Source organism: Malaclemys terrapin, chromosome 24, assembly GCF_027887155.1.
Source record: "Malaclemys terrapin pileata isolate rMalTer1 chromosome 24, rMalTer1.hap1, whole genome shotgun sequence".
Classification (NCBI taxonomy): Eukaryota; Metazoa; Chordata; order Testudines; family Emydidae; genus Malaclemys; species Malaclemys terrapin.
The window spans coordinates 7817982-7845804 of NC_071528.1; the positions used below are offsets into that span (position 1 = coordinate 7817982).

The 27823-nt window shown below is 52.2% G+C and overlaps 1 protein-coding gene and 1 long non-coding RNA gene across 2 annotated transcripts; one reads left to right on the top strand and one right to left on the bottom strand.

Annotated features, from left to right (window-relative positions):
• Positions 1-5779: 5779 nt before the first annotated feature.
• On the bottom strand, positions 5780-11709 carry LOC128828923 (uncharacterized). The gene is made up of 2 exons (XR_008443258.1): positions 11557-11709; positions 5780-7712 (listed from the first exon to the last, which is right to left on the bottom strand). It is a non-coding gene; the product is annotated as an uncharacterized LOC128828923 (long non-coding RNA).
• A 14599-nt stretch (positions 11710-26308) lies between these two features.
• Positions 26309-27676, top strand: ACTL9 (actin like 9). Its single transcript, XM_054013283.1, has one exon. The coding sequence runs from the start codon at positions 26309-26311 to the stop codon at positions 27674-27676; it is 1368 nt and encodes a 455-aa protein (XP_053869258.1).
• The last annotated feature ends 147 nt before the right edge of the window (positions 27677-27823 follow it).

The following is a 27823-nucleotide window of genomic DNA, read 5'->3' on the forward strand; positions in this document are numbered from 1 at the left end:
CCAGATTCCAACCAGCTAAGTAAGCAGGCACGGCTCTTTCGTCACATATTTACTGATAAGCAAAGGCTTGTCCTCTGCCAATGACCTTTTCACAAACACCCTCAGAAAGCCACCTGGGTGGGGTGCGGACTGACGGTGTCGTTCCTCCCAAAGCAGCTATGCTTCAGCTGTGGCATTTTGGTGCCATGGAGCTCTGAGCTGAACCACAATCTGAGGTAAGATCTCCCCTCACACCCTCCCTTCATCTGTGCACCTGGGGCCTGGCAGCATTGAAGAGTAGGGAGCCATCCAAGATGGCGACACAGAGAGGGCCGCAGAGTTTACCTCAGAACGGTCCCAGCTTTCAGTGAAGCATCAACACCACAAAGGGTTTAAACACATGGTAGCCGGAATGATAGTGAACTTGAATTTCAGAGCGAGGCAAACCTCAGAGTGAATGACCGAGTCTGGCAATTCAGAGCAGGGAAGAGCGCAAACCACTGTTGGTTAACCCCCTCCACCATCTCTGTGGTGGAAGGTCTAGCTCTTCAGGGTGCGGACTGTCCACTAGTACATTAGTACAGCACCTGGCACTACAGGGCCCCGCTCTTGGTTGGCTCCGAGGCAATACCGCAATAACCAGGATTTATAATAATAATTACCAAGTCAGTCCTTCATGCCATGGGCCAGAGAAGGGCATTGTGCAAGGCCTGCTGAGACACTCCTCAGTGACACAGCAGGCTGAAATAGCTTCATCTGTCAAGGCTAGTTAAAGACATCTTCATTCATGGATCAATGAGATGACAGGTACTGGTGATTCAGAAAGCTGTGGATTCAGAAGAGGGCTTCTGTCTAACTCACTTCTGGCCAGTGACCCAGCAGGGCGTTAGGGGCACTATGTTTCTGAAGGGGCCATGCTTCAGAGGGCATCTCAAAGTCAAATCCTGTGCGTTCCTGGGCATGAAAATCCCATGAGCCTTCCCTGAAGAATGAGCTTTCTCCTCATTGTCCTGGTCAAATTCCAGTTGGGGTCACTACCTCTTGCCTCTCTAAATTCCCCAGTGCAGTTTGAATTGGTTACAGTACTCTTCATTTCCTTGTGTCATGGCGTGCCGTATACCAACTGCTGTGTTCCCATTTCTAGGGTGAGCCTGGGATCCCTACACACTGGGTAAAGATTAAACATCGGAGCTTGATTCCGCCACTGCACTCTCGGAGAAGCGCCTTATTCCCCAAGCACTCCTATTCAAATTAGTGGGGCTTCTAGGCAACGAGCATGGTAAAAATCAGATCATTATTATTTTATACAGTTTAGCCAATGTTGAGCCACAATTCATTAAGACTTGAAGTGTTGTGCCTTAACTCACATCTTTAGGCCAAGGGGTTGCCATACCCATGCGCAATCTCTCTCACACACGCACAAAGCCATGAGGTGAACAAAGAATTCATCCATGCAGCAAGCCTGAGAAACCATTATGAAGTCATTAGCACCTCGTAGTTTCCTTGTGCTCCATCCCAGGCTTAAGGCTTCCAGGGAAGGAGTTGATAAACCTTCTGAAACACTGAAGGATCTTCTGATCCATTGCGCCCTCCACACACACCGTTCGGTGAGATGGTCAGAAAGATGGAAAAACTCTTTCCTTTCACCTGAGTCAAACCTTGCAACAATTTTCATCCCAAATCACAATCGATTTATGCAGCAGCACAGCCCTCCTGCATCTGATCTTTGACCCACAGATACCACAGACATCCTCCAATGGTAATCGACAAATCCAGACCCATGCAGCAGTAGATACCTAGGGAGTTCCTGTCTGGGCCTGTCACTCATTTGAATCATAGAATGTCAGGGTTGGAAGGGACCTCAGGAGATCATCTAGTCCAACCCCCTGCTCAAAGCAGGACCAATCCCCAGACAGATTTTTGCCCCAGATTCCCTAAATGGCCCCCTCAAGGATTGAACTGACAACCTGGGGTTTAGCAGGCCAATGTGCAAACCACTGAGCTAGCCCTCCCCCCACTGTAGGCCGTGAGCCGTGAGCCAGATGTTCCAGAGAGCTCAGGACTGAATTTTCAGGTGCTCAGCACTCACTGTTGGGCCCAGATTTTCCAAAGAACTGGGCATGTTGGGCCCAGGATGGGTGCTGAGGCAATGTGAAGATCTGGCCATTAGTGTCGCACTGGGAGCAGAACGCTTGGGTGGGTGCCCGACTGGGATGTGAATCTGTCCCTGAATGGGATGTATAACGTTTCCTGCGAAAAGCCAAGTGAGATTCCCCCCGGGAGCCATTTCCCGAGCTCTTCCTGGATGCCCTTTCCGAATTTGAAGCGTGATCATTACTAGAAATGAAACACGCTTTCCCCCCTCCCGATGACGGCGTCATGGAAGGGTGGGGTTTTACCACAGGCGATGCAGCTGGGAGGAAAATGAATTCAACCCAGGGCTCTGGGCAGGGGCGCCGGAAGGGGGTGGGTGGGAGGGGGGTCTGGGGGCCATGGGCCTCCCCGCTTTTAAAAGAGGGAGGGCCATGCCCTTCCACTTTTTATTGGCCCTAAGGATGAGAGACGGGGGAGGGGATGGGGTCTTGGGGAGCAAGGGGCAGCGTGCGGGCAGTGTCTCGGGAGACGGTGCGGTGCGGGGGCAGGGCCTTAGGGGGGAAGGGGTGGTGCAGGGGTGGGGCCTAGGATGACCAGATGTCCTGATTTTATAGGGACAGTCCCGATATTTGGGGCATTTTTTTATATGGGCTCCTATTACCCCCACCTCCCGTCCCGATTTTTCACACTTGCTGTCTGGTCACCCTAGTGGGGCCACAGTTTGGGCCCCACACTGTTGGGAAAAGGACGCTTCCGCCTCCCCTGGCTCTGTGTAATGGTGTGATACTATCACTAAATGAACTGTTCGCTCTACTGGGAACGGAAGCTGTAGCGCCAAGGCAACCATGATAGAATGGGCTTGAATCTTTCCATCCGAACTAACGTTTTCACCTGGCAAATCAAACCTCCCTACCAGCCTTGGAGCCAAACCAGCCGACAGCAGCAGCTTGGCTCCCATTCAACTCCTGGGGCTGGTTTCTGAATGCAGATTACAAGATTACAGGCAGAGGATTATAAACCTGCTTGCTTGATCCGTTACAGACAAACAGGGTTGTCAACATCCAACACGGTGTCAGCTATAAAAGCGTACCGTGTTTTCACAGCCGCTTGCGAAAGAGGCTGGCAGTGGTACATGCAGACCTTTCGGGTGGCCCAGTGGTTTCAACAGAATTGTCAGGACTCCCAGGTTCAGCAATCGAGACTCTACCATAATTCCCATGGGGTGGGGTGGGGCAGCGCAGGTCACGTCACACGCACCAGAGCCTTAGGATGTGCCCACCACTTTTGGAACAACATCACCCCATGTTACAGGCTCAAAGCCCCAGAGCAGCACCAAAGAGGGCCCCTGGCTGGGGGACTGGATTGGACGGGGACGCGGGAGACCTCCGCTCTGTTCCCAACGGTGACCTTAAATGAGTCCTTTGTTTCCCCTCCCACCCTTTGTCTCCCAATCCTTTCAGACCGGAAGCCCTTTGGGGCAGGGACTAACTCCCCACACCACAGGGCCCCAATCTTGGGCTACTTATATACCAGACGACAGATAATCAAGACCCCTAGGAACTCCAGTGAGCAGTACTGTCGTGGAGAGCACATGGTACTGGACAGGCTCCCGGGTGGTCCTTTCTGGGCTAGTGCACAGTGTCCGTGGTCCAGCATGTCTGGCCAAGGGGGCAGGGAGGTCTGACACGCACAGACGAGGGGGCAGGGACATCTGACGCGCGGGGCGGGAAGGTTTCTATTTCTAGGTCTTTCCTAACATTTGACTTTCTCTGTTGACGCAAGCAGCAAAGGGCATGGGGTGAAAATAGAATCCAGGTCACACCGCCCCTGGGGCGAGAGCTGTATCCAAACACAGGTGTGTCACATACCAGGACAGAGCCCAGGCCTCATGGTCACTAGTTCCTAGGGTTTGTTTTCACACTCTGTTCTCCGAAACACCAGCAATCCCATCCCCCTCCCTCCCACTCAGTCCTTTCTGCCTCTCCGACCACCACTTTGGCCTGGTCTACACTGGGGCGGGGACCGATCTAAGTTACACAACTTCAGCTACATGGATAACGGAGCTGAAGTCGACGTACTTAGACCTACTCACCGTGGTGTCTTCACCGTGGTGAGTCGACTGCAGACGCTCCCCCGTCGACTCCGCCTGCGCCTCTCGTGGAGGTGGAGTACAGGAGTCAACGGGAAAGCGCTCGGGGATCGATTGATCGCGTCTAGATGCAATCAATCGACCCCCCCGCTGAATCGATCGCTGCCCGCCCATCCGGGGAGTCGTGTAGACATACCCTTTGTGTTACGTGGCATCGAATTTGGATCCATTCCCTTGCCCGGGCGTCCACTCTGAACTCTGCCTCACTTCAGTGGGGCTTCTCTACTCTCTCCACCGCGCCACTTCAATTAAAAGTTGATGGGATGGGACAGTGTTTAATTTGTACCAGGGCTGCCAGAGCTGAGCCCTGGCGCCTCCGGGCCTGGCAGTTCAGAGCCCCGGCGCCTCCGGGCCTGGCCGTTCAGAGCCCCGGCGCCTCCGGGCCTGGCCGTTCAGAGCCCTGGCGCCTCCGGGCCTGGCCGTTCAGAGCCCCGGCGCCTCCAGGCCTGGCGGTTCAGAGCCCTGGCGCCTCCGGGCCTGTCGGTTCAGAGCCCCGGCACCTCCGGGCCTAGCCGTTCAGAGCCCCGGTGCCTCCGGGCCTGGCCGTTCAGAGCCCCGGTGCCTCCAGGCCTAGCCGTTCAGAGCCCTGGCGCCTCCGGGCCTGGCAGTTCAGAGCCCCGGCATCTCCGGGCCTAGCCGTTCAGAGCCCCGGCACCTCCGGGCCTGGCCGTTCAGAGCCCCAGTGCCTCCGGGCCTGGCAGTTCAGAGCCCCGGCGCCTCCGGGCCTGGCACATCAGTATGAATGTAGAAGAACTGCTTGAGCCCTGGTACTTCTTTCATTAAAAATTAAGCCCTGGGATGGGAATACACAGCTGGCGAGAGATGCCTGGAGCCTCAGAGCTTCACTTTATCCACAGAACAGACAAGCTTTTCCATGCCCCCTCCAGCCAAAATGGCTCTGGAGGGACCCATGCCTTGGGCCTATTCTTCCTGGAATGCCCTCTCCTTGCCTTCTGCTAAGGCTTCCAGCAAAAGGGGTCTGTTAGGGCCAGGTGTGGTGGTGACTCCGGTGACAAGCATGACTACGAGGCGCACCACTCAAACCATCATAGAATCATAGGACTGGAAGGGACCTCGAGAGGTCGTCTAGTCCAGTCCCCTGCAGCTCATGCAGCTCCTCAGAAGACAACTTATTCCCAGTCTGGGGCACATTCAGGCCAGCCACCTTGAGCGGACATTCTCCAGGCCCTGAGCTGTGAAGAGCGACATTCTGTGCCACCGAGCGGGATGGGGGACAAGCCGGCCAGCAAACACACAACGCTGGATGGCCTTAGGGCTGGCAAGTCCTCAGGGAGGAGGGTAGGAAGGGGAGCTAGACGCTGCAGTCTGTCACAACAAAGCAGACTCCCCCTTCGGGAGGTATTTGCTGCGCGGGGTTACTACAACTGAACCAGAGAGGTAGCTCGGGGGAACAGCTCCCGGTCAGAGCAGGAGCCCCGGGGGCTGAGCTCCGGCATGGTGCTTAGAGGGGGCGGAGGGTGGTGCTAGTGTTAGCCAAATGGGCTCGTTTCCCCCTGGAGCTGCCCAATTACCCCAAGGAGGCACGGGAGTCTAGAAGACGGCTTCAAGTTCTTTATTGATCAGTCAGCTGAGCGGGTGTCCCCCTCGACTCATGCCAGAGGGAGGAGCACACCTTACAAGCGGAGAGCAAGCCTTTTTATACCCAGTAACAAATGACTTAACGTGCATACATTCTGCTGACCTAAGGAATTTTAAATTCCTTTCTAGGGGTATATAGGATACATCTGTTGGGTCCCCTTGATTGATTGCCCTTCCAGGGTCCAGGGGTAGGGGTAATGGGATACATCTGCTGGGCCTCCTTGCTGTTGGGCCTCTTTGATTGATTGTCTTGCTATACCTTTATATATGGGAAAAACAGCTGGGATAATAGGCAAGTATTTGGCCTTTATTCTAACAAGGTTCTCCCCCCTTAAAAGCATTTTGAGAGCCTTATGGCCCCCAATCCTCAGCTTTTACCGGTTGATATAATGCCATCATGCGTTGGCATACAATTTGATTAGCCATTCGTCGGACTAATGCAATTACACAGGGAGCCACTCTTGAGCCCCCCACTTTTGGGAGCTTCCAGCAGTCAATGCGGAATCAACGAACCGCCTCTCCCTAATCAAGTCGTCATATACCTTAATTCCTAATTTATTTCCCTGGATTTGGGGTAGTAGAAAGAATAAGGGCCTAATGTACCCAACATAACATATTCCTGACCAATTTGGAGGCAAGCTTCGATAAGCGTATTGCCCATATATCCAGTAATGGCCTTTTAGGGCCCATTGTCCATTCGCAAAGGGGCCATCCCAGGTTTCGGGATAGTCCTTGGGGCCTGGTTCTTCGTAATACAAAGAGTTACCCATCTCCAGGGGCCCCCCTAATACAATAGATGTACCGTCAGGATTACAATAGTCACATTTCCAAGGCCCAGCCCCTTCCTTCCAAGCGCAATTACAACCAAATTTAGGGCTATTGGTAGTAGACCAAAAATGATTAAAATGGGTTACCTGAGTTCCATTAGAATGTTGCATGCCCACTGATACCAGCGTACCACGTGATCCTTACTGTCGGTATTATCTCGCTGGCAACTTAGAAAGAGGGCATCAAAGAACCCATCTTGTCCAACTGCCTTACAGCCCTCGCCGGTATGCTGTTGGTAGGAACAACTTACCCAGCTATGATTAGTGAGTTTTACGTGGGTATGGTTCCACCGTCCTTGATATTTAGAACAGTCATACGTATGGCAACTAGGGTGATCATAACAGTCAAATCCTAGAGATAGGGTCCAGTCACATCGGCTTTTGCCCACATACACCCCTTCTGGTTTTGTTCGGTTTAGACAAAGGATCCCCATCTCAGAGGAATAGAGTCACCAAGGGCTACTATCCTCATCCCAAACTTCTGTTCCTTTGTGGACTATACTTAAATTACTGATCCACCATTTAGCTTGCACTGGCTGGGCTACCCAAGGCCATTCATTCCAATCCCCTGGACCTCCACAAACCCAGCAGCTACTAAGATTGAAGGAACTCGCTATTATTTCTCCCAGTTGTATAAACCTATTCTCCCAACCATAACCAAGATAGACACCTATGAACAGAAATATCAATAATGAGTTCATTATTGCTTTTTCCTAAACAGTCCTTTTAGCCCATCGAGTCCTTGATACTCCCAGACGGTGTCTTCGCCCGTGCCACCCCGGACTTCCGGGGCCGGGGTGGGCAGAGGGCCGGTGTCCTCTTCCGTGGGATTGGTTCCCTGGTCAGGATTCAGAAACCGCTTTACCCGGGTGTGATGTGTCCATTTGTCGCTCCCGAGAATTTTAACTGCGGCCTGGCTAATGAGCGAAACGGTGTGTGGACCGTCCCACCTTGGCGTAAGGGGGTCGCGTTTCCACTTCTTGACAAGGACCTGGTCATCGATCCGGAACGGATGCACGGTCTGGTCCAAGGGGAGAGCCTGGAATGGCGCCGCGTCGATGCAGCTGTAACAAAACAGATTGCAACCCGGAAACCTGTTTCCATAGTAAGTCATTTCCCACTTCCCAGGTTACATCCTCCCGGAATCCTGGGATAAGTATTCGGGGAGGGAACCCAAAGACCAGTTCAAATGGTGAAAGCTTAAGACCCTTACGTGGGGCCCTTCGAATGCAGTTAAGGGCGAGTGGTAACGCATCAAGCCACTTTAAACTAGACTCTGTGCATAGTTTAGTGAGGGTATCCTTGAGAGTTCTATTTATTCTTTCCACCTGACCCGAGCTTTGCGGCCTCCAGGGTGTATGTAGCTTCCATTGTATACCGAGTGCCTGGGACACCTGTTGCAAGACTTCAATACAGTCATGAGTGGGGCTGGTCTCATAGGAAACCCAAGGGTCAGGCAATAGGGTAGCTAGGTTGAGGGAGCTAACTGTCCTAAAGGTTAAGTTAGGGGCTAGCAAGGGCCCTACCTCATATCTGGTATGTCGACTGGGATTTAAATGCTTTTCCCCAGCGCCCGTCCCCAGTATTTGAGGCACCCCGTGAGGAACCACAACCTCAGTGTCCCCTCCCAGGGTTAATTTTTCAGCCTCTTGTACAAGAAGAGCGGTTGCTGCAACGGCCCGTAAACAGGCAGGCCACCCTTGGCGACAGGGTCCAACACCTTTGAGTAGTATCCAATGGGTCGCCAGGTTGGTCCCGACCTTTGGCACAGAACTCCAGCAGCCACCCCTCCCCTTTCATGAACGTATAGAGTGAATGGCCTCCGAGGGTCGGGGAGGGCTAGAGCGGGAGGCTGAACCAAGGCTTCTTTTAGCTCTCAAAATGCTTTTTCCATCTCTTTGGTCCACGTCCAATGGAGCAGACCTTCTTTAGTTACGGATTCATACAGCGGTTTGGCTCTTCCCCCGTAGTCAGGGATCCAGAGTTGACAAAACCCAGTCAACCCCAGGAAAGCCCTCAACTCTCGGGGGTTTTGAGGTCGAGGGTTATTGAGTATCACCTGGATTCTTTCTTTACCTAGACTACGACTTCCCTGGCACAAATGATACCCAAGAAAAGTGACCTGTCGCCTAACCAATTGTGCTTTTTCCCTTGAGACCTTATACCCCTGTGCCCCAAGGTAATTAAGGAGCTTTACAGTCTGCTCTTTACAAGCTGCCTCTGTTTCAGTACTTAAGAGCAAATCATCGCAATACTGGACTATGTTACATGAGGGGTGTCTAGCCAGGAATGGGGCAAGGTCCCTTCTCAACTGGCTGCCAAAAATCTCAGGTGCACAGGTAAGTCCCTGTGGGACCACGGTCCAAAGGTATTGGGCCTTATAATGAGTATCTGGGTCCTCCCACTCGAAGGCAAACAGTTTTTGAGATTCCAAATCAAGGGGGATAGAAAAGAAGGCATCTTTTAAGTCTATTACAGAGAACCAACTGTGCTCTTTGGGAACTTGGCCCAAAATAGTATGGGGATTTGGGACGACTGGATAGGGAGCCTCTATTAACTTGTTAACCTGTCTTAGGTCCTGGACCAACCGATACTGCCCATTAGGCTTAGGCACTCCCATTATCGGAGTGTTGTACGGGGACGTGCCTTCCCTGATCCACCCACACTGCAGAAACTTTTGAATCAGAGGTTTTAACCCGATTTTAGTGGTCAGCTTAAGAGGGTATTGTCGAATTCGGACCGGGCTGCTTCCTTCCTTAAGGGAAATATGCACTGGTGAAGCATTCCGGGCTCAAGCGACACCTCCCTCCTCTGCCCAAACCTCAAGGTTAACCCCTGACAGCTGGCTTTCTTCATTCCTCCCCAGCATTCCGGGAGGTGATTTCCAGCGCTTATCAGGGTCATCTGGTAATTTGAAGACTGCTGCTTAGGAAGTCTAACTTCCATAGTCCCTTTATCAAACGAGATTTCTGCCTGTAGTTTAGTAAGAATATCTCGTCCAAGCAGTGCGATGGGGCAAGAGGGGCTGCAAACAAATTGGTGGGAAATTTGGTGGTCCCGTACCTTTACTAGGAGAGGCAAAGTTTTTTTTCCAAAGCTGTAGTTTGTCCCTCTATCCCCTGTACCATGGCACATTCCCGAGCTCTACCTCGGGGAGCCTTACTAAGGGGGAGCAAACTAAGAGTGGCCCCAGTGTCAATAAGGGCTTCAATTGGGCGGCCCTCCACATTAATTTTTACCGTGGGATCCAGACTGGCAGCTTGCGCAGCCAGGAGGGGCCGCTGGGTCCCTCGGCTTCCCTATGGGGAAGATCCCTCCCCTGAACGTCCCGTGTTGTTGTAAAGGATGGGAAGGGACGGGGTTTTGTTTTTACGTTCCTTTCCCATGGCCTGTCGCCGGGGGCATTCATTCTTCCAGTGCCCCTCTTCCCTACAGATAGCGCACTGGTTTTGACCCAGGCGGGGGTCCCGTCCTCTCCCAGGTGGCCCTGGCTTCTCCTTAACCTTGTCCCCCCTTTCTGCATATCCTTCTCTCAGGGCCATGGCCAAAACACGGGCCTCTTTCTTTCGCTCCTCATCATCCCTCCGATCATAAACCTTCATGGCTATTTCTAAAAGTTCCTCTATATTCTTGCCCGAAGCCCCTTCCAATTATATAGCTCACTAGTGGTAAAGGGAACATATACCATAGTGAGATTACCCTCAGGGGCTACAGTTTCCTGCAGTGGACACAAATAATTCTGTTGCAGGGGCCCTTGGAGTACCGGGCCACCCTTGCTCCTGGTGTGGTTAGACACCGGGGAGCTCAGAGAGATCGGAGGGGGGTCCCGTTTGGAAAAATCCTGGTTGCTTGGCTCACCCCTTTCAGCTGAGGCATTATCCTCAGAGATGTGGGGGGGGGATTTCAATTGAGGGTACCGGAGCCGGGAGGCCAGGATACAAAGGGGGAGGGGGCATAGGATCAGGGGCAGAGGGAATCACAGCCCGCAGACAAGATTTCTTAACAGGGAAACAGGGTTTCCTAACAGGGGCACGGGCCATTAAGGTTTTAATAGTTTGTGATCTACATTTTTGCAACCATGGGGGATGATTGGCCACAAGGTCCTGCCAAATATCTATATAGGGATATTGGTCCCAATGCCCATCCCAGATCACAATGCTATGTACTGCTTGTACAACCCCTGGTTTCAGCGTCCCGCCCTCGGGCCATTCCACCCCGAATGTCATCCATTCAAGAGTACAGAATTTTACAAGCTTGTCTTTACATAATACAATTCCATAATTAGCCTGGCGTCTAAACGCCTTCCAGTTATGCAGCATACATCCCAGGGGTGTCCAGGAGAAGGTGCTTTGTCCGGACCCCATTATGCTTTACCCAGAGTTTTCCGAGACAGAGATATCAAGAGGGGGAAGAGGTATAGATCTAGTTCTAACTCAGATATCCGCTGGGTCACGAGGTTCGGCTGACCCCCCTTGCAATCAAGATATCCTGGTCATCGGGTTTCCCCTTGCAGGAGTCTTGGGGCGGCTGAAGTCAGCTTAAGCCTCAGACCTGTCAGCAGCACTCATTCATCTTTCACACAGATCCTTTAATCAGTTACAATCTCGGTTTCCAACACACCATTAAGAGGAGAAACAAGATTACCCTTCCTATAGACAAGAGTAATCCCTGAGGTTGCTCCAAGTCCCAATAATTGTTAAAAACGGCCCATGGACTTGTGGAGTTAGTTACGTTACTCATTGGCCGTTATTTGCTTACCCTTTAACCAAAAACACAACAACAAGACATTTACAAAGCTACAATAATGTTAACATACCTTCCCGTATACAGGCTGCCTAGGGGATTTCCACTGTCCAACCCACACCTCGGGGGCGTTATTCCTCAAACCCAGGAGGTAAACGCACTTACCGCCCGAAGTGGCCGCGTCCGGCAGTCAGACTTCCCCTCCTTCTGAAGCCGTCTTGCTTCCGTGTCCTTCAGAGTTCTCTTTAGAGAGGACACAGCCGCCCCGGCCGATTGTGACGATCCGAGGCCCGAGCAAAGCAACAGCTCGAGGTGGCCACTCCTCAGAATCGCCCTCGGCCGTCGGTCAGTGCCCTCTACAGGGAGAGAAGTCCCGGCGGAGTCGCCATTTGTTAGCCAAATGGGCTCGTTTCCCCCTGGAGCTGCCCAATTACCCCAAGGAGGCACGGGAGTCTAGAAGACGGCTTCAAGTTCTTTATTGATCAGTCAGCTGAGCGGGTGTCCCCCTCGACTCATGCCAGAGGGAGGAGCACACCTTACAAGCGGAGAGCAAGCCTTTTTATACCCAGTAACAAATGACTTAACGTGCATACATTCTGCTGACCTAAGGAATTTTAAATTCCTTTCTAGGGGTATATAGGATACATCTGTTGGGTCCCCTTGATTGATTGCCCTTCCAGGGTCCAGGGGTAGGGGTAATGGGATACATCTGCTGGGCCTCCTTGCTGTTGGGCCTCTTTGATTGATTGTCTTGCTATACCTTTATATATGGGAAAAACAGCTGGGATAATAGGCAAGTATTTGGCCTTTATTCTAACACTAGGACAGCGCTCAAGGAGATCAGCCCTTGCGTTCCCCTCCCCAGCGTCACCAGGATAAGAACCCAATCGGCGACACAGTCAAAGGGCCGAGAAGGAGCCTGGCCGTGGAGCCATGAAGAAGGCAAAAGCAACACATTCCTAGCCTGACCGGTTTGGCAGGGCACTCCGAGCCCGGCCTCTGTGACTGGCTCCCTGTATGACCCCAGGGCGGTTTCCTTTCTCTGGTTGCTGTGGTAAAGGCGGAGATGTTAGCAGAGGGCATTTCTGGGGCAGCACCGGGAGCACCGGGGTGCCCTGGCCATGCCTTCGTTTTCCTGGGCGTGCCTCTTGCACGGCTGGTTGGACATGAGGGTAACAGAGCAGCCTTCACCGTGGCTCTGTGCCACATTGGCCAGCTCTTTGTCTGCCTTCGGTGTACCGCAGACTTCACAGGTCAGAAAGCGGGGCCCTCAGCGTAGGAGGGGTTTTGCAGTGGGGTGCTTGCTTTTCCCTGCCCTTGCTTCCTCCATGTTACCCGCTCAGAGCCCTCTGGGCAGCCACTGCTGTTACAGCAGCCTGGTATTGAAAGAGCCGGGGATTGAGACCCTCAGAGCAGAGAGTCCAGGGGCAAGAGGCTGGTTTATTCAGCCAGACATTCCAACCACGCCACTCTAGCCGGTGTTTTCACCCAAAGCACCCTATAGGTCCTGGCTCGCTCCGCGTCAGGCCTGTGGCCGCACCTAAATACATAGGGATTGTGTGACCGGTGGGGACAGACCACACGCGGGAGAGACAGGTTTATATACACAGCTGTTTTGATGGAAAGATTCACACCCGAGTCCTAGCTCCGCACTTAGGATGACCAGATAGAAAGTGTGAAAAATCAGGACAGGGGGTGGGGGTAATAGGCGCCAACCCCCCAAATGATCAGGACTGTCCCTATAAAATCGGGTCACCCTATCATGTCAAAAACCGGACTCAGGCTGGGTCACTTACAGTACACAAAACTGTTGCTTTATTGAAGCCACGAACTTAATAGTGGCTATTCCTATGTGCCAGGAGGTGGTGCTCTGTTGTCTGTAGGTATGGAGTTAGCTATCTCTTTCCTATGGCTCTCCTGTCACACTGAACATCCGGCCCCTCTCTCAAATCCTGGAGCCAGCTCCCAATACTGTGACGTGAGCCCCTCCCTCTGGGCTAGGTACGGATCACGACTGGAACATGCTGGGAAGCAGGATTCCAGGGCAGTTCAGGTCCCTCCCCTGTGGCTGGCTAACCCATCTTCTGTAGACTGGTTTCCAAACTCCTCTGCAACAGGGCCAGGCTACACAGTCAGGAAAGTGCTTTGGGATCCTCCAGAGGAGATGTGCTTTCGCCCGGGGAAAAATAACCCTAGGAACACACCCACCATAAAGCGCTGGGCCTGAGACATTAGGAGAACGTTGTGTCCCTCGCACTGCGCCGGCTGCCGCTGAGAGGCAGCGGTGGAGAATTCTCTTGCCCCACTGCTTTATCATTCTGCCTGGGAGGCCCTTGTAGCTAAGGCACGAGCCTGGCAAGCAGAAGCTGTGGGTGCAATTTTGAGGTCTGCAACTGACTCCCTGCAGAGCCTATGGCAGGGAGGAAGGCCGGGGAGGGTTTATTTTTAATGCCATGAAGTTCCTAGGGACACACAACCAAGCCACAGAAGCTGGGACTAGAACCTGCCTCCACACCTAGTCAGCAGCTCTCCCAGGCAGAGCTTAACCCCACTTTACATCACCCCCGCCCACAGAGCTTAGGGAGCGCTGGAATCTCTAAGGGGCATATAGACTCCTGCTAGCAGGGCTAGAGCAAGCAGGCTAAGTAGAGCATTGCAGCTCAGGCTCCCAGGCCTAGGGTATTGGGTGCGTTTATGTGCCCAAGCTGCAACGTGAGCATTGCAACGGTTAGCCCTCCTAGCGCGAGTCTGTTCACCCGGACCAGGGGGGCTCGCTGCCAGCCGCAGCGTGGAGACACCCTCCCGTGCGATACAGAACCACCCCGGGCCAACAGGCCGAGTCACGCATGGAGCTTCTGTCTTGCCGCGCGGGGAGACTTTTACATCCAACCCACCCACAACAATTCTGTGCTTTAAATCATTACTAAGTCAGGGACAAGATTCTAAGCAAGAGAGAGAAAGGGGCTCCTCCCCCAGCATGGAGAAGGGAGCTGAGAAAGCGTGCACGGCTGGATGGTTTTTGTCATGTTTCTTCTTGCCCAGAGCAAGAATTTAGCTTTGCAGCAAACACCCTGGCAACACCCACCAGTCACCCGTGTCATTAGCCTTCCAGCTGACAGTACAATTCTGTGTGTGTGTGTGTGTGTGTGTGTGTGTGTGTGTGAGAAAGAGAGAATGGTAGTGGCAAGTCTGCCCATCTTCCAAACTGCTTCTTCCTCAGCCGCCCTCCAATAGGGAGCATCACAGCTCACGACTCTCTGGGCATCCTGACTCCTTGGCCAACGTTTGCCCGTTACTGTCTTGGTACGAGCCAGCCACGGGCACAAGCTGCTCCAGACAGACCCAGGACTGGCACAGCAGGGTGAGACAGGAGTGGGAAAGCGAAGGGCACGGCGGGCCAGGACTGACGCTTGACCTCACCCTTTGGTACCAGGTGGTCGAGCAGCGTGAGAAGCTGCCTGGTTTGTGCTGCGTTGCTCTCTCAGTCTCAGTATTGACGGCCTCAAGAGCTCAAAAGACACGAGTCGGATCCCCCAGAAAGCCAAGAGATGCCTTTTTTTAAAATGACCACATTGTGTTTGCTGCTCTGGCTTTCCATTGTGAACTCCCCCTGCCCATCCTCAGCGTGTGTCTGAGACACGCTTCATGGTGCCCGCTGTCCCAGATGAGTTCAGCCCCCCTGCAGGAGTTCTCACCCCCACCTCTGCCCCCAACCTCCAAGTCAATCCTGTTCCCCCGCCCAGCACTCACATCTACGTGCCCTGCCCCCCACATCAATTCAGCCCCCACCCAGCCTTGCATCTGCCCAACGAGTTCAGCTATCCCAACCTCCTGGGTTCTGTCTCCTCAATCCTCACCCCCCATTAAGGCAACAAGACACTGGCTCTTCCTTTATCCCATTTATATAGTGTGCTGGGGGTGGGGGCTAGTCCGTGGGCACTGGCTGGCCTCACTCTCGGTGCTGACAGCCCCTGAACGTGCTAGTTGGTTGTTGATGTTCTGTGCGCTCCCCCGCCCCAGGGCCGCCCAGAGGATTCAGGGGGCCTGGGGCAAAGCAATTTCGGGGGCCCCTTCCATAAAAACAAGTTGCAATTCTATAGAATAGTATATTCTCGTGGGGGCCCCTGTGGGGCCTGGGGCAAATTGCCCCACTTGCCCTCCCTGGGCAGCCCTGCCCCCAAGTCACGGAGGAGAAGAATCAATAAAGGAACTCCAGTGTGCACCTGAGTGACGGGCGCAGCAACCCACCCATTCAGGCCCTGTGACAAGCCCCTAGAGGCCACGGTGATGGGCGCAGACAACTTCCAGGTGAGACGGAGAGCTCTCCGGTTAGATCGACCGCAGTGCGCAAGCCAAGCGCTGTGGAGGTTCCCAGAACTGGAGCAATGCCGGGGAGGTGGGTCTGAATAAAAGTGACACAGGGCCATGAGTGGGGTGCTGAAGGTGCCTGGGTACAGCTTTCTGGAGGGGAGCAGGGACCTAACGGTCCCTCCATGCAGCTGCCCAGATCCCTCGGTCTATCAGCTGAGCCCCCTACTTTACCCCGCAGGGACTCCCCTCTTGCTATCGATTTGAGGTGGGAGGTGCTCCTCTGATAAATATAGGCCACACTGTGATTTCGAACAGTCTGTAGCCAAGGAGAAGTTGGCCGGGGCAGGAATTTCCTAGAATTGGGCTGATTCTGCAGAGGATATTCACGTCCCCTCCTTGAGCCTGCGCCTAGCAAGCTAACAGGTGTTTGGCAGAGGGCCTCCTACACGCTCATTGACACCACACCGTAATCGCCCACAAATACCCTCCCTGTGACTCACTCTCTGTCCGCCACATTTCAGCTTATGGGCACGGCTGCCTGTGTACCCTTGCCGAGCTCCCTGCTCGGGGCGGGCGACCGACCTGGCTGTCGGTCCAGCCCTTCAGCTTCTCCATGGCAAGCCATGTGAGAAGAGCGGTGCTGGCTCCTGGGTGGGAAGCATTCCTGAGCTGGGGCTAGAGACAAAGCTGCATGAATTCATAGGCGTGCCAGTGTCTCCCGCCATCTCCTGGCCACTGCCGGGCAGTGCAGCGCATGATTGGAGCGGGCAGCGAGCGACACACACTGCATTCAAATTAGGGCTGCCTGCCATGACCAGATTTCTCTTTAGAGATTCCCCCCTGCAGCATCTATTGCAACAGACGTCCTCAAGCAGCCCAGTGTAGAACTATGCGGTATATTCACTGGGCCTATGTGACCATTGGTCAGTGTGGATTAGGGGTGGGCAAACGTTTTGGCCCGAGGGCCACATCTGGGTATGGAAATTGTACAGCGGGCCATGAACGCTCACGAAATAGGGGGTTGGGGTGCGGAAGGGCTCCAGCTGGGGGTACAGGCTCTGGGGATAAGGGGTTCGGAGGGCAGGAGGGGGGATCAGGGCTGGGGCAGGGGGTTGGGGCACGAGAGGGGGTCAGGCTCCAGGCAGCGCTTACCTCAAGCAGGGCCCGGAAGCAGCAGCATGTCCCCCCTCCTACGCGGAGGTGCAGCCAGGCGGCTCTGCGCGGTGCCCCGTCCGCAGGCACTGCCCCTGCAGCTCCCATTGGCTGTGGTTCCCAGCCAATGGGAGCTGTGGGGGCAGCACTTGGGGCGGAGGCAGTGTGCAGAGCCCCCTGGCTGCCCCTACACATAGGAGCCAGAGGGGGAACATGCCGTGCGGAGTGGGGCAAGCCCCGGACCCCACTTCCTGGCAGAAACTCGAGGGCCTGATTAAAACACCTGGAGGGCTGGATATGGCCCCCAGGCCGTAGTTTTTCCACCCCTGGTGTGGATCAACCTCTGTGCCTGATTCACAGAGGAGGTGGGCACCACCACAGCAGGACCAGTCGAGTTCTAAGGCTACGTCTACACTGCACTCAGAGGTGTAACTGCAGCGCCTGTAGTTATACCCAAGCTACTAGATCAAAGCCGCAGTCCCACCTCTGACTGGACTGTGGTCAGACCTTAGTTCCCAGACATCAGACTGAAGCACCCCCTATTAGACTCATAGACTCTAAGGTCAGAAGGGACCATTATGATCATCTAGTCTGACCTCCCGCATGATGCGGGCCACAAAAGCTGACCCACCCACTCCTGGAAGAATTCTCTCCTTTGACTCAGCTGTTGAAGTCCTCAAATCATGATTTAAAGACTTCAAATCGCTGAGAATCCTCCAGCAAGCGACCCCTGCCCCATGGTGCGGAGGAAGGCGAAAAACCTCCAGGGCCTCTGCCAATCTACCCTGGAGAAAAATTCCTTCCCGACCCCAAATATGGCGATCAGCTGAACCCCGAGCATGCGGGCAAGATTCTCTAGCCAGACCCTCTGGAAAAAGTTCTCTGTAGTAACTTTTAATATAATATTAGGAGGCGGTTGATCAAAATAATTGTGCATATCTCGTCTGACCTCTTTCTGATCAAAGGCCAGAGACTTCCACCCGGTGATTCCTGCACCCTGGCCTCCGGATTAGTGACACAGAGAAGGACAACAGCCTCCAAGAGGGAAGGAACTGCAGAGCTGGGGCCGGCACTAGATGTTTTGCCACCCAGGGCAAAAAAAAAAAAAAAAAAAAAAACCTGTTCTGCATCACCCCCACCCCCAAGCTGACAGTCCAAGAAAAAAAGGCAGGGAGATTTGGCACCCCCAGCCCATCCAGATTCTGATTTGGCACCACCGGAAGTTTGCACCGAGGACAACTGCCCCTACGAGCAGCCCTGCACAGAGCTTAACAGCTACCAATGCCTCACCTAGCACAGGACTCAGAATCCGAGCCCCAAAGAGTTAGACAGGCACATAATGCCTGTCCCTGGCTTCCGCTACAGAGCCCTACGTCTCCTTGGTGAAGGGATCCCTGCTCCTTATTTGCTGCCTCTCCCCTTCCCTCAGCCACTGTTTGCTGCGCTGTCCGTCCTCGGGCCTGCAGCACCGTTAGAGCTCTTCCCCTAGGCCTGTGGGCCAGGGAGGGAATGAGGGGGTTGATTTGTGAAAACAATTGCCTTATCTTGGAAGGTAGCTTTTTGGCAACACTCCGGGCTCCACACACCCTTCTTACCGACCAGCTTAAACCAAGCTAGTCCAACTTGCTACTAGAGTGCCAGGTGCATTCCCCTCCCAGCCGATGCCCTGCCTCAGTGCCATCGGCTGACAGAGATGCATGGGGCTCTTTAAGCACGTAGCTTACAGAACAGCGGATGTGCTCTCAGGGCCCAGAGGAAGGATGGCCTTGTGGACTGGGATTGAGGAGATCCAGTCAGTTCCTGGGTCTGCCAGGTCATTGACTTCAAGCAGAACATTTCACAGATTATTTCGTGACAGGCTCTTAGTGGTTCGGGTGTGAAGTATTGCATCCAGTTTTGGTCCCTCCACTACAGAAGGGACGTGGACAAATTGGAGAGAGTCAAGCGGAGGGCAACGAAAATGATCAGGGGGCTGGGGCACATGACTTATGAGGAGAGACTGAGGGAACTGGGATTGTTTAGTCTCCAGAAGAGAAGAGTGAGAGGGGATTTGATAGCAGCCTTCAACTACCTGAAGGGGGGGTGTGAGGTTCAATTACAGAAACCCCCTTGGGACTGTCACCTGATGTGCTGAGACTGCCTCTGAGATAGTTTTTAATGCCACTTTGGGCCTCCAGAACCTGCCTTGTTGAGCCAGACACACCAGTCTGCTGCAACACAGACCCAGGGTCTGAACCACGCACCCCAAAGCTGCAGATTTAACTGAAAACAGCTTAAGAATTGCTCCTGTCTCCAGCACCCAGACACCCAGCTCCCAATGGGATCCAAACCCCAAATGAATCCATTTTACTCTGTATAGAGCGTATACGGGGTAAACTTATAAGTTGTCTTCCCTCTAGAACACTGACAGAGAGAGATGCACAGCTGTTTGCTCCCCCGAGTATTAGTCACTAACTCTGGGTTCAATAATAAGCAAAAGTGATTTTATTAAATATAACAAGTGGGATTTAAGTGGTTCCAAGTAATAACAGACAGAACAAATTAAGTTACCAAGCAAAATAAAACAAAACACGCAAGTCTAAGCCTAATATAGTAGGAAACTGAATACAGGTAAATTTCACCCTCAGAGATGTTCCAATAAGCTTCTTTCACCGACTGGACTCCTTCCTACTCTGGGCCCAATCCTTTCCCTGGTACAGGTTTTGTTAGCTCCAGCTCAGAGGGTAACTAGGGGATTTCTCATGACTAGAACTTCCTTTGTTCTGTTCCACCCCCTTATACAGCTTTGGCACAAGGCAGGAATCTTTTTTTCTTCTTGGGTCCCCACCCCTCCTTCTAAATGGAAAAGCACCAGGTTTAAGATGGATTCCAGTACCAGGTGACATGGTCACATGTCCTATGAGACCCCAAGCCTTCATTTTTCCCGGCCTGACTCACAGGAAGGCTTGCAAGTAAACAGAGCCATTTATAACCAATTGTCCTAGTTGATGGGAGCCATCAAGATTCCAAACCACCATTAATGGCCCACACTTTGCAAAATTACGATAGGACCTTAGTGTTATATTTTATATTTTTAGTTTTAAGATACAAAAATGATACATTTATACAAATAGGATGACCACACTCAGTAGAGTATAAGCTTTGTAATGATACCTTACAAGAGACCTTTTGCATGAAGCATATTCCAGTTACATTATATTCACACTCATTAGCATATTTTCATAAAATCATATGGAGTCCAACGTCACAGGGAGTTCTAAAGAGGATGGAGCTTGGCTGTTCTCAGTGGTGGCAGATGACAGAACATGGAGTAATGGTCTCAAGTTGCAGTGGGGGAGGTCTAGGTTGAATATTAGGAAAAACTTTTTCACTAGGTGGGTGAAGCACTGGAATGGGTTCCCTAGGGAGGTGGTGGAATCTCCTTCCTTAGAGGTTTTTAAGGCCTGGCTTGATAAAGCCCTGGCTGGGATGATTTAGTTGGGGTTGGTCCTGCTTTGAGAGGGGGTTGGACTAGATGACCTCCTGAGGACTCTTCCAACCCTGATATTCTATGATTCTATGACAATGTCAAATGGTGAAAGTTCAGTGGGTTCTGAGTTATGCGTATGCAAAAAAGTTATAAGCTGGAGGAAAGAAGGAGTTAAAAACTCACCTGGTGGCATCGGTCACTACTACTCCGACTGGCTCATCAGGGTGCAGGGTGGACAGGCAGGTAATGAAATTGGATGGCAGTGCTGAGTTACAGGGATTGCATTCCACACCCTGTATCCGGAGAAAAATCCCATCTGGAGGCACAGAATTCCAAAGGGACTGGCTGGCATCTGGGCTGGGATTAAGCAATAAGCCATTGGTGCCTGCCTGGTGTTGCGAGGCACAGGACAAAACATATAAGGACTGATGATTCTCTGTGCTCAAGACAGGCACAGAGGGTCCCTGTTTCTGGGCCTCGCAGGAGTTTGCCCATCCTCCGGTGTAAATTAAAGCAGCTTTAGGGCAGTTCTGTTTCAGGCACGTATACAGCCCTCTCACTTGAGTGTTTTTATTCTAATAACACCTCTGTGCCGTACAGAAATGCTTATTATCCCCATTTTAGAGAGGGAGACTAAAGCACAGAGAGACTAGGTGACTCACCCAAGGCCAGACAGGGAGTCAGTGGCAGAGCAAGGACTTGAAACCGAGTTTGCCAAACCCTAAGCAAGTGCCTTAACCTCTTTGCTTCCTACTTGAACTCCCACACTGCTTCCCATGGGCTTTGGTAAGCAACAAAAAAAACTAATGTGGAGCTTTCCAGCCACGCCTCTGGATTTTAAACATCGATTCCCTCTATTTTTTTAGTAATGTATCCTTCCCCTGAGAAAAATAGTGACTCACTGCGGTGTCTGGCTCTCCTCCTCTGGTGCACCCGGCGGACAACTGCTGTTGCCCAGGCCATGGCCTGTTTCTTCTCATAGCTCAGCTCACGTGCAGGCCGACCCCTCCAATGGTGTCAAAACTCTCCCTGCAAACAACTATCTAATAGCCGAAGGCCGGGACTTCAGTCCTCACTCTGGGCTCTCCTCCCCCAGGGCGTCCTGCAGTCCTAGCTCCCCTCAGCCTCCTAGCTGCCTCCCTGGATAACATCCTGCCCTCACCCTGCTTCAGCCCTTTCCAAGCTCTGCTGAGTCCTTGTACTGAGCGATGTCTCCCCAGAGGGCCAGCTTGTCCACTCCGGTCAGGGCTCATACAGGAGCACCTGACCCCTCTCTCCCATGCACCCGTCTCAGGAAAGGAGCCCAAGGCCTATGGCTCCCTTCGCTCCCCAGTTAGCACTCATTCTGAACTGGGCCTGGCCCACCCTCCAGGTGCAACTAGGTTCACTAATTGCTCCCTGGCTCCACTTAACCCTTTCACTGCCCGTGTGGCACAACCCTTCACAAGTTCCTAACAGGAAATGACCTGGGAGGAAGGTTTTAAGCGCCATTTTTTTCCACGGGCCTGGACTCTTCTGACCCCCTTCTCCCGCCTCCTCTGCGGTCCAGCTCCGGCGAACACCTTCAGCTCACATCTTGCATTGCAACAGCTGAATGCAGAGGGTTGGAACACTACAGCCCTAGCTTTCTAATCAATATGAACGAAATGCCAGGGCTACTGAGTGTGGGGGAATAGACCACATTGGCTATAAATCCAGCAATCCTTTCCCAGGCAGCCAGAATCCTCACCCAGGAGTGCCCACTCCCCTAGCGCTGGCTAGAGGCTGTACCACCCCCCAAAACTTCCACTAGCCATTCCCTCCCTTTGCCTCTGCCATGCCACTCTGACCTGAAGCCCAGCTAGTGGGGCAAGGAGAACCCAGCACAGTCATTTATAGAGTTCCGGGTGCTAATTAAGCCTCATGCTTCAGGGCTTAAACTGAGAGCTTGAAGGATCAGGAAGGCATCCCCTCCAACCTCTATTTAATGGGCAGCAGGTTTAAAACAAATAAAAGGAAGTTCTTCTTGACATAGTGCACAGTCAACCCTGTGAAACTCCTTGCCTGAGGAGGTTGTGAAGGCTAGGACTATAACAGGTTTAAAAGAGAACTAGATAAATTCACGGAGGTTAAGTCCATGAATGGCTATTAGCCAGGATGGGTAAGGAATGGTGTCCCTAGCTGCTGTTTGTCAGGGGGTGGACAGCAGGAGAGAGATCACTTGATCATTGCCTGTTAGGTTCACTCCCTCTGGGGCACCTGGCATTGGTCACTGTCGGTAGACAGGATACTGGGCTAGATGGACCTTTGATCTGACCCAGTATGGCCTTTCTTATGTTCTTATTTACAGAACTCCACAGCTAGTCAGGTGCATTGTGGGATTATTTTTTCTTCTTTGAATCATTGGCTATTGGCCACCGCCAGAGCCAGGATAATAGAGCATGTAGAATAGGGGTCTGATCTTTTTACTGTTGCCCCGCTCATTAAAACGGCCTTGCTCCATTCCAGGGCCTCAGAGCCGGTCAAAGGGATCAGCCGTGCCTCAGGAGGCATCATGGAAACGTTCACCTGAGATAAGAACCAATTGCAACTCTTGCCCTTTCCAGGGTATTCTGTCAGAGCCCCACCCTGGTTTACTGCTTGTCGGTGCTGACATTTTTGTGTCTGTCACTATAATCTCTGCTATTCAGAGCGTGCCAGACCACAGAACAAATGTGAGAAGTAAATAAATGTAATAATGGAGACAATGAACCTTGCAGACAAAAGGATAGCAGGTGGCAAGCCAGGACACCTGCGTTCTGCTCCTGCCGCTATCACTCATCAGCTCTGTGACCTCGGGCAAAGCTCCGTGCCTTTGTTTCCCCTCCCACCCTCTGCCTGTTTTGACTATGAAATTTGTAAACTCTTTGGGGCAGGACGTGTCTCCCGCTTTGTGACTGTACAGCACCTAGCACCACAATAATGGTCCGTAGCCCTTACATCTGTAAGTCGGAAAGCATTTTACAAAGGAAGTCAGTGTCCATTTTGCAGGTGGGGAAACCGAGGCACCGAGCGGGGAAATGACTTGCCCACTAGGCCACACTGCCTTCCCAGATGGGACCCTCATCTCCAGGGGGAGCTCAGTACAAACAATCTTTAATAAGTGTTCAAAGAGTTACACATTGTAGGAGCTGGCTCAGGCAATCCACAGCAATTAGAGATGGCAAAGCCCTGGTGGGCCACCTTTCCCCCGGCTGGTTTGCGAAATCTCAAGCCAACACAACACACCCGACCCATCTCAGCACACGACTGCATGGTTCTCAGGACACGGGACAGATTCTGAGGGCAGCTGTAGCTTTCTGACCCCCCTCCTCTGCCAGCCACAGAGCTTGAGTCCTGAGTCAATTCCACACCTTGCTGATTGCAAATGCTTTAGTGACATCATCGCGACACTCCTTCACCATGGCAACGAATCCCAACAGCTGCTAGCCCAGAATTGTGCCAACAAATAAATGCAATGGACAAAACAGGGGTGTTGGGCATGCACGAACGTGTGCTCCAGATTCATGGGAGCCTGTGAAATAATAATACCTACCTCTTACGTAGCACTTTCCATCAGTCGATCTCACCTGGCTTTCCAAAGGAGGTCAGCAGCGTTATCCCCATTTTACGGGTGGGGAAACTGAGGCACGAGACCGGGAAGTGACTTAGAATCATCGAATCATAGAATCTCAGGGTTGGAAGGGACCTCAGGAAGTCATCTAGTCCAACCCCCTGCTCAAAGCAGGACCAACCCCAACTAAATCATCCCAGCCAGGGCTTTGTCAAGCCGAGCCTTAAAAACCTCTAAGGAAGGAGATTCCACCACCTCCCTAGGGAACCCATTCCAGTGCTTCACCACCCTCCTCGTGAAAAAGTTTGCCCAAGGTGGTCCCAGGCTTGTAATCACACTCTCTCTAGAGTCCAGGGTTGACTTCAGTCAGGAATGATGTCAAAAGAGCACAGGAAAACCCTCTCTGATATGCCTTTGGGAATGCAAATACAATGCATGCCACCCTTAACTGAGACAAGGCCTCCAGGGTGCAATGACGCATGTCGGGAAGCGCATGGAGGCGGGTCTAGGGACCCATGGGGCAGAGTGGCTGCAGCCCATGTGTTTGCCTTGCAGCCTGAGAGCAGCTCACTGTTTTACGGAGACGGGCCAGGGATTTTGTTGCATTTGAGCAGGGGTGCTCAAACTTCATTACACCGCGACCCCCTTCTGACAACAAAAATTACTACACGACCCCAGTAGGGCGGACCGAAGCCCGAGCCCCACCAGGAAGCCCAAGAGCTTCGGCCCCAGCAGGAAGCCTGTAACCTGAGCCCCGCCGCCCAGACCAGGACTGGGGGCACAGAGGAAGCTTGCAACGCTGCTGCCCGGGACGTGCTTTGCTGTGGTTTAACAGAAAACCTTCCTCAAAGGCTGCATGGTCCAGCAGACAGTGCCTTGGCCCGGGGTCTGTTTCCTGCCCTGCCACTGAGCTGCTGTGTGTCCTAGGGCGAGTCACATCCTCTCTTTCCCCTCTTACCTCGGTGTGTCCCCACCTTGCCGATTTAAATCGTAAGCTCATCAGAGCAGCGCTTGTCTCTTTCACCATGTTTTTTGTACAGCACCTAGCACAGTGGGGCCATAGCTCAGCCACGGCTTCTGGGTGCTGCTGTCATAATACTAACTAACCCTGTCTCCAGGGCGGTCGCCCTTTACAAGCCCTCAACACACTTACAATATTTAAAAGAAATCATCAAAAAGGTCAGCGGTGCTGGTCGCTTGACACCCGTCATTTTCTGCTATAGCTGCAACTGTCTGCGGTGCAGTAGTGACACCTGGTGGTCAGGGGGATCAGCAACGTGCAGGTAGGGTGTCCTGCCGTCTCCTGGTTTTTAAAGGTTGGAGAGAATAATCCATTGTTTTAGGGACTGATTTTTAAAGGCACCTAAGTGCTTTTGAATATCCCACTAGGGGTCTATCTGCATCTTTAGACACCTTTAAAAACTGGCATTGGTGCAGCCCTCTGCCCATATCTCCCTCCAATTGGCAGTCCCAGGGATGAGGATAGCTGGCTACTTTCTCACAACTAGAGGAGTTCTCAGTTGGCTCAAGTGACAGAGACCAGGCCTGGGACTGTCAACAGAGTTAAAGGGAGTTAGATGCCCATGTTTCATGGAAGTCAGGCCCTTATCATAGAATATTAGGGTTGGAAGGAGTCATCTAGTCCAACCCCCTGCTCAAAGCAGGACCAATCCCCAGACAGATTTTTGCCCCAGATCCCTAAATGACCCCCTCAAGGATTGCGCTCCCAACCCTGGGTTTAGCAGGCCAACGCTCAAACCACTGAGCTATCCCTCCCTTATTCCCCTGTACCCCTTTGATAATACCAGCTTTGCTGCTAACAGTCCTTCGTTCAATTCCCGCCAATTACCATTTGTACACTTTGTTACAACAGTGTTAATGGTGAATTATCTTTTTGCTCCTTTAAAATAACGCTACCAACATTCAACTGATATCAGTATAAAGCTCTTTGAAAGGATCTCGAAGCAGACACTTTATATTGGGTTCCTTTGGCCCAAAGACTGGTTAATTCAACTTCTAGCTTTATCCTATAGCTATTAGTTAAAAAAATGAAACAGGCACAATGTTTAGGTCAAGTACAAATGGGGTCAGAAAGATACAGTGAAAAATGAACAACAACAAAAGTCTCATTTCAGATCAGATGGGCAGAGATGGAAGAAAGGCAGAGAATGAAGGCAAACAGGAACCAGAAGGGAATGGAATGTTAACACAGTCAGCCAAACCACCAGGTTGGGGAAATGCATCATCCATTGTGATCAGCGTATCCTGTTGAAACAGCTTCACTGAAGAAGCTGGAATGATGTCATAGTTCTCACTATGACAACAGTGATCAAACCTGTCCTGGAACTAAGCTAACTCCCCTAAAAGCCACTTCCCATTTTACCTTTAGGGAGGTTATTTCTGCCTCCACTAGAATGTCTTCAGACAGTCCGTGGATAGGTAGCTCAAGACTATCTAGTCCAGACCCCATGATGCCAAGAACGATGAACGAGGAAATGGTGACTTCAAGGTCAATGAATCCACAATCAGGCAGTCTAGGGACAAGGAGCCCCTCTCTAAGATCTGGGGCCCATTCTCCAGATAAGTACCTCAAGGCTAAAGGAGCAGCAGAAGAAAGCAGGTTCACTGGAGAGTGGTCTAGTTCCCCTGCGAAAGACCACCCTGTTGTGAAGAAGACAGGAGCCGTTGTGATAGAAACAGGTACTGGGAGCTGTAAAGGAGGGTTTGCTGGGCAGCAGAAACCCAAATCCATTGTTGGTACTGTGGTCGGCCATCTTTCGGAGGGGTCAATAAAGTCTGAAAGGACCGGAACAGACACTTTTGTTGGAGAGAGAGCCCGACTGCAACCCAATGCGGAGATCATTTTTCCTGTGAGGAATGGCATCATCATCGATTGGGAGGCAGCAGAAGTCCTCTGGAGACACATGTTCTATCATGACCTTAAAGTTCACCCAGAAGAGCATGCTCTATTGATGTCAGATCCACCCCTCAGCCCTACCACCAACAGAGAGAAGATGGTGGAAGTGGTGTTTGAATCGCTGAACTCTCCTGGCATGTACATTGCTTATCACTCTGTCTTGTCAGTATATGCCCATGGGAAAATCAGTGGCTTGGTGGTAGATACGGGTTACGCAGTGACCCACACTGTACCGGTCCTTGACGGTTATAACTTGCCACATGCCATTGAGAGAATGGATATTGCCGGATCTCACTTGACTTCCTTTCTGCTACAGCTTCTCAGGGACACTGGGCATGCGTTTAATGAGAGGATGATGCATATTGTGGAAGACATCAAGCATAAGTTCTGCTACGTCGCTGCGGACATTGAAAGCGAGTGCAATCTTCCCAAGGAGGAATACATGGTAGATTTCCAGCTGCCGGATGGCCAGATCATCAGCCTAGAGAAAGAGCGATTCCAGTGCCCAGAGAGATTATTCAACCCCCCCAAGATGCCTGGTGTTTCCCTTGTGGGCATCCACACCATGGCCCAGAGAAGCTTAAAGAAAGTCCCCAAAGAAGCCAGGAGAGATATGTACCAAAATGTACTTCTCTGTGGAGGTTCCTCTCTCTTTGAGGGGCTGGAGAAGAGGTTTACCAGTGAGCTCCTTCAGAAAGTGCCAGTTAACACCAAGCTGAGAGTTTCCTCCATCCCGCTGAGGAATTATGCTGCTTGGACTGGAGGCTCCGTCCTGGCTTCCTTGAAGAACTTCCAGTCGTGTTGGATTCGAAAGGAGCAGTACACAGAGCATGGGCCGTACATTGTCCATCGGAGGTGCTACTGAGTTAAACTAAAGGCACACGAGCCATCAGGAGAAGTGAGTTTGCACCGAAATTGTAATTTGCTCGTGGTTCCTGGTTGGGCAATGGACAGTCATATCATTAATAAATGTCTTCGCCTTATGCGGCACCATCCATTCAAGGATCTCAGG

Coding starts and splice junctions, on each gene's coding strand:
- ACTL9 (XM_054013283.1), top strand. CDS start 26,309: ATGTCTTCAGACAGTCCGTGGATAGGTAGCTCAAGACTATCTAGTCCA.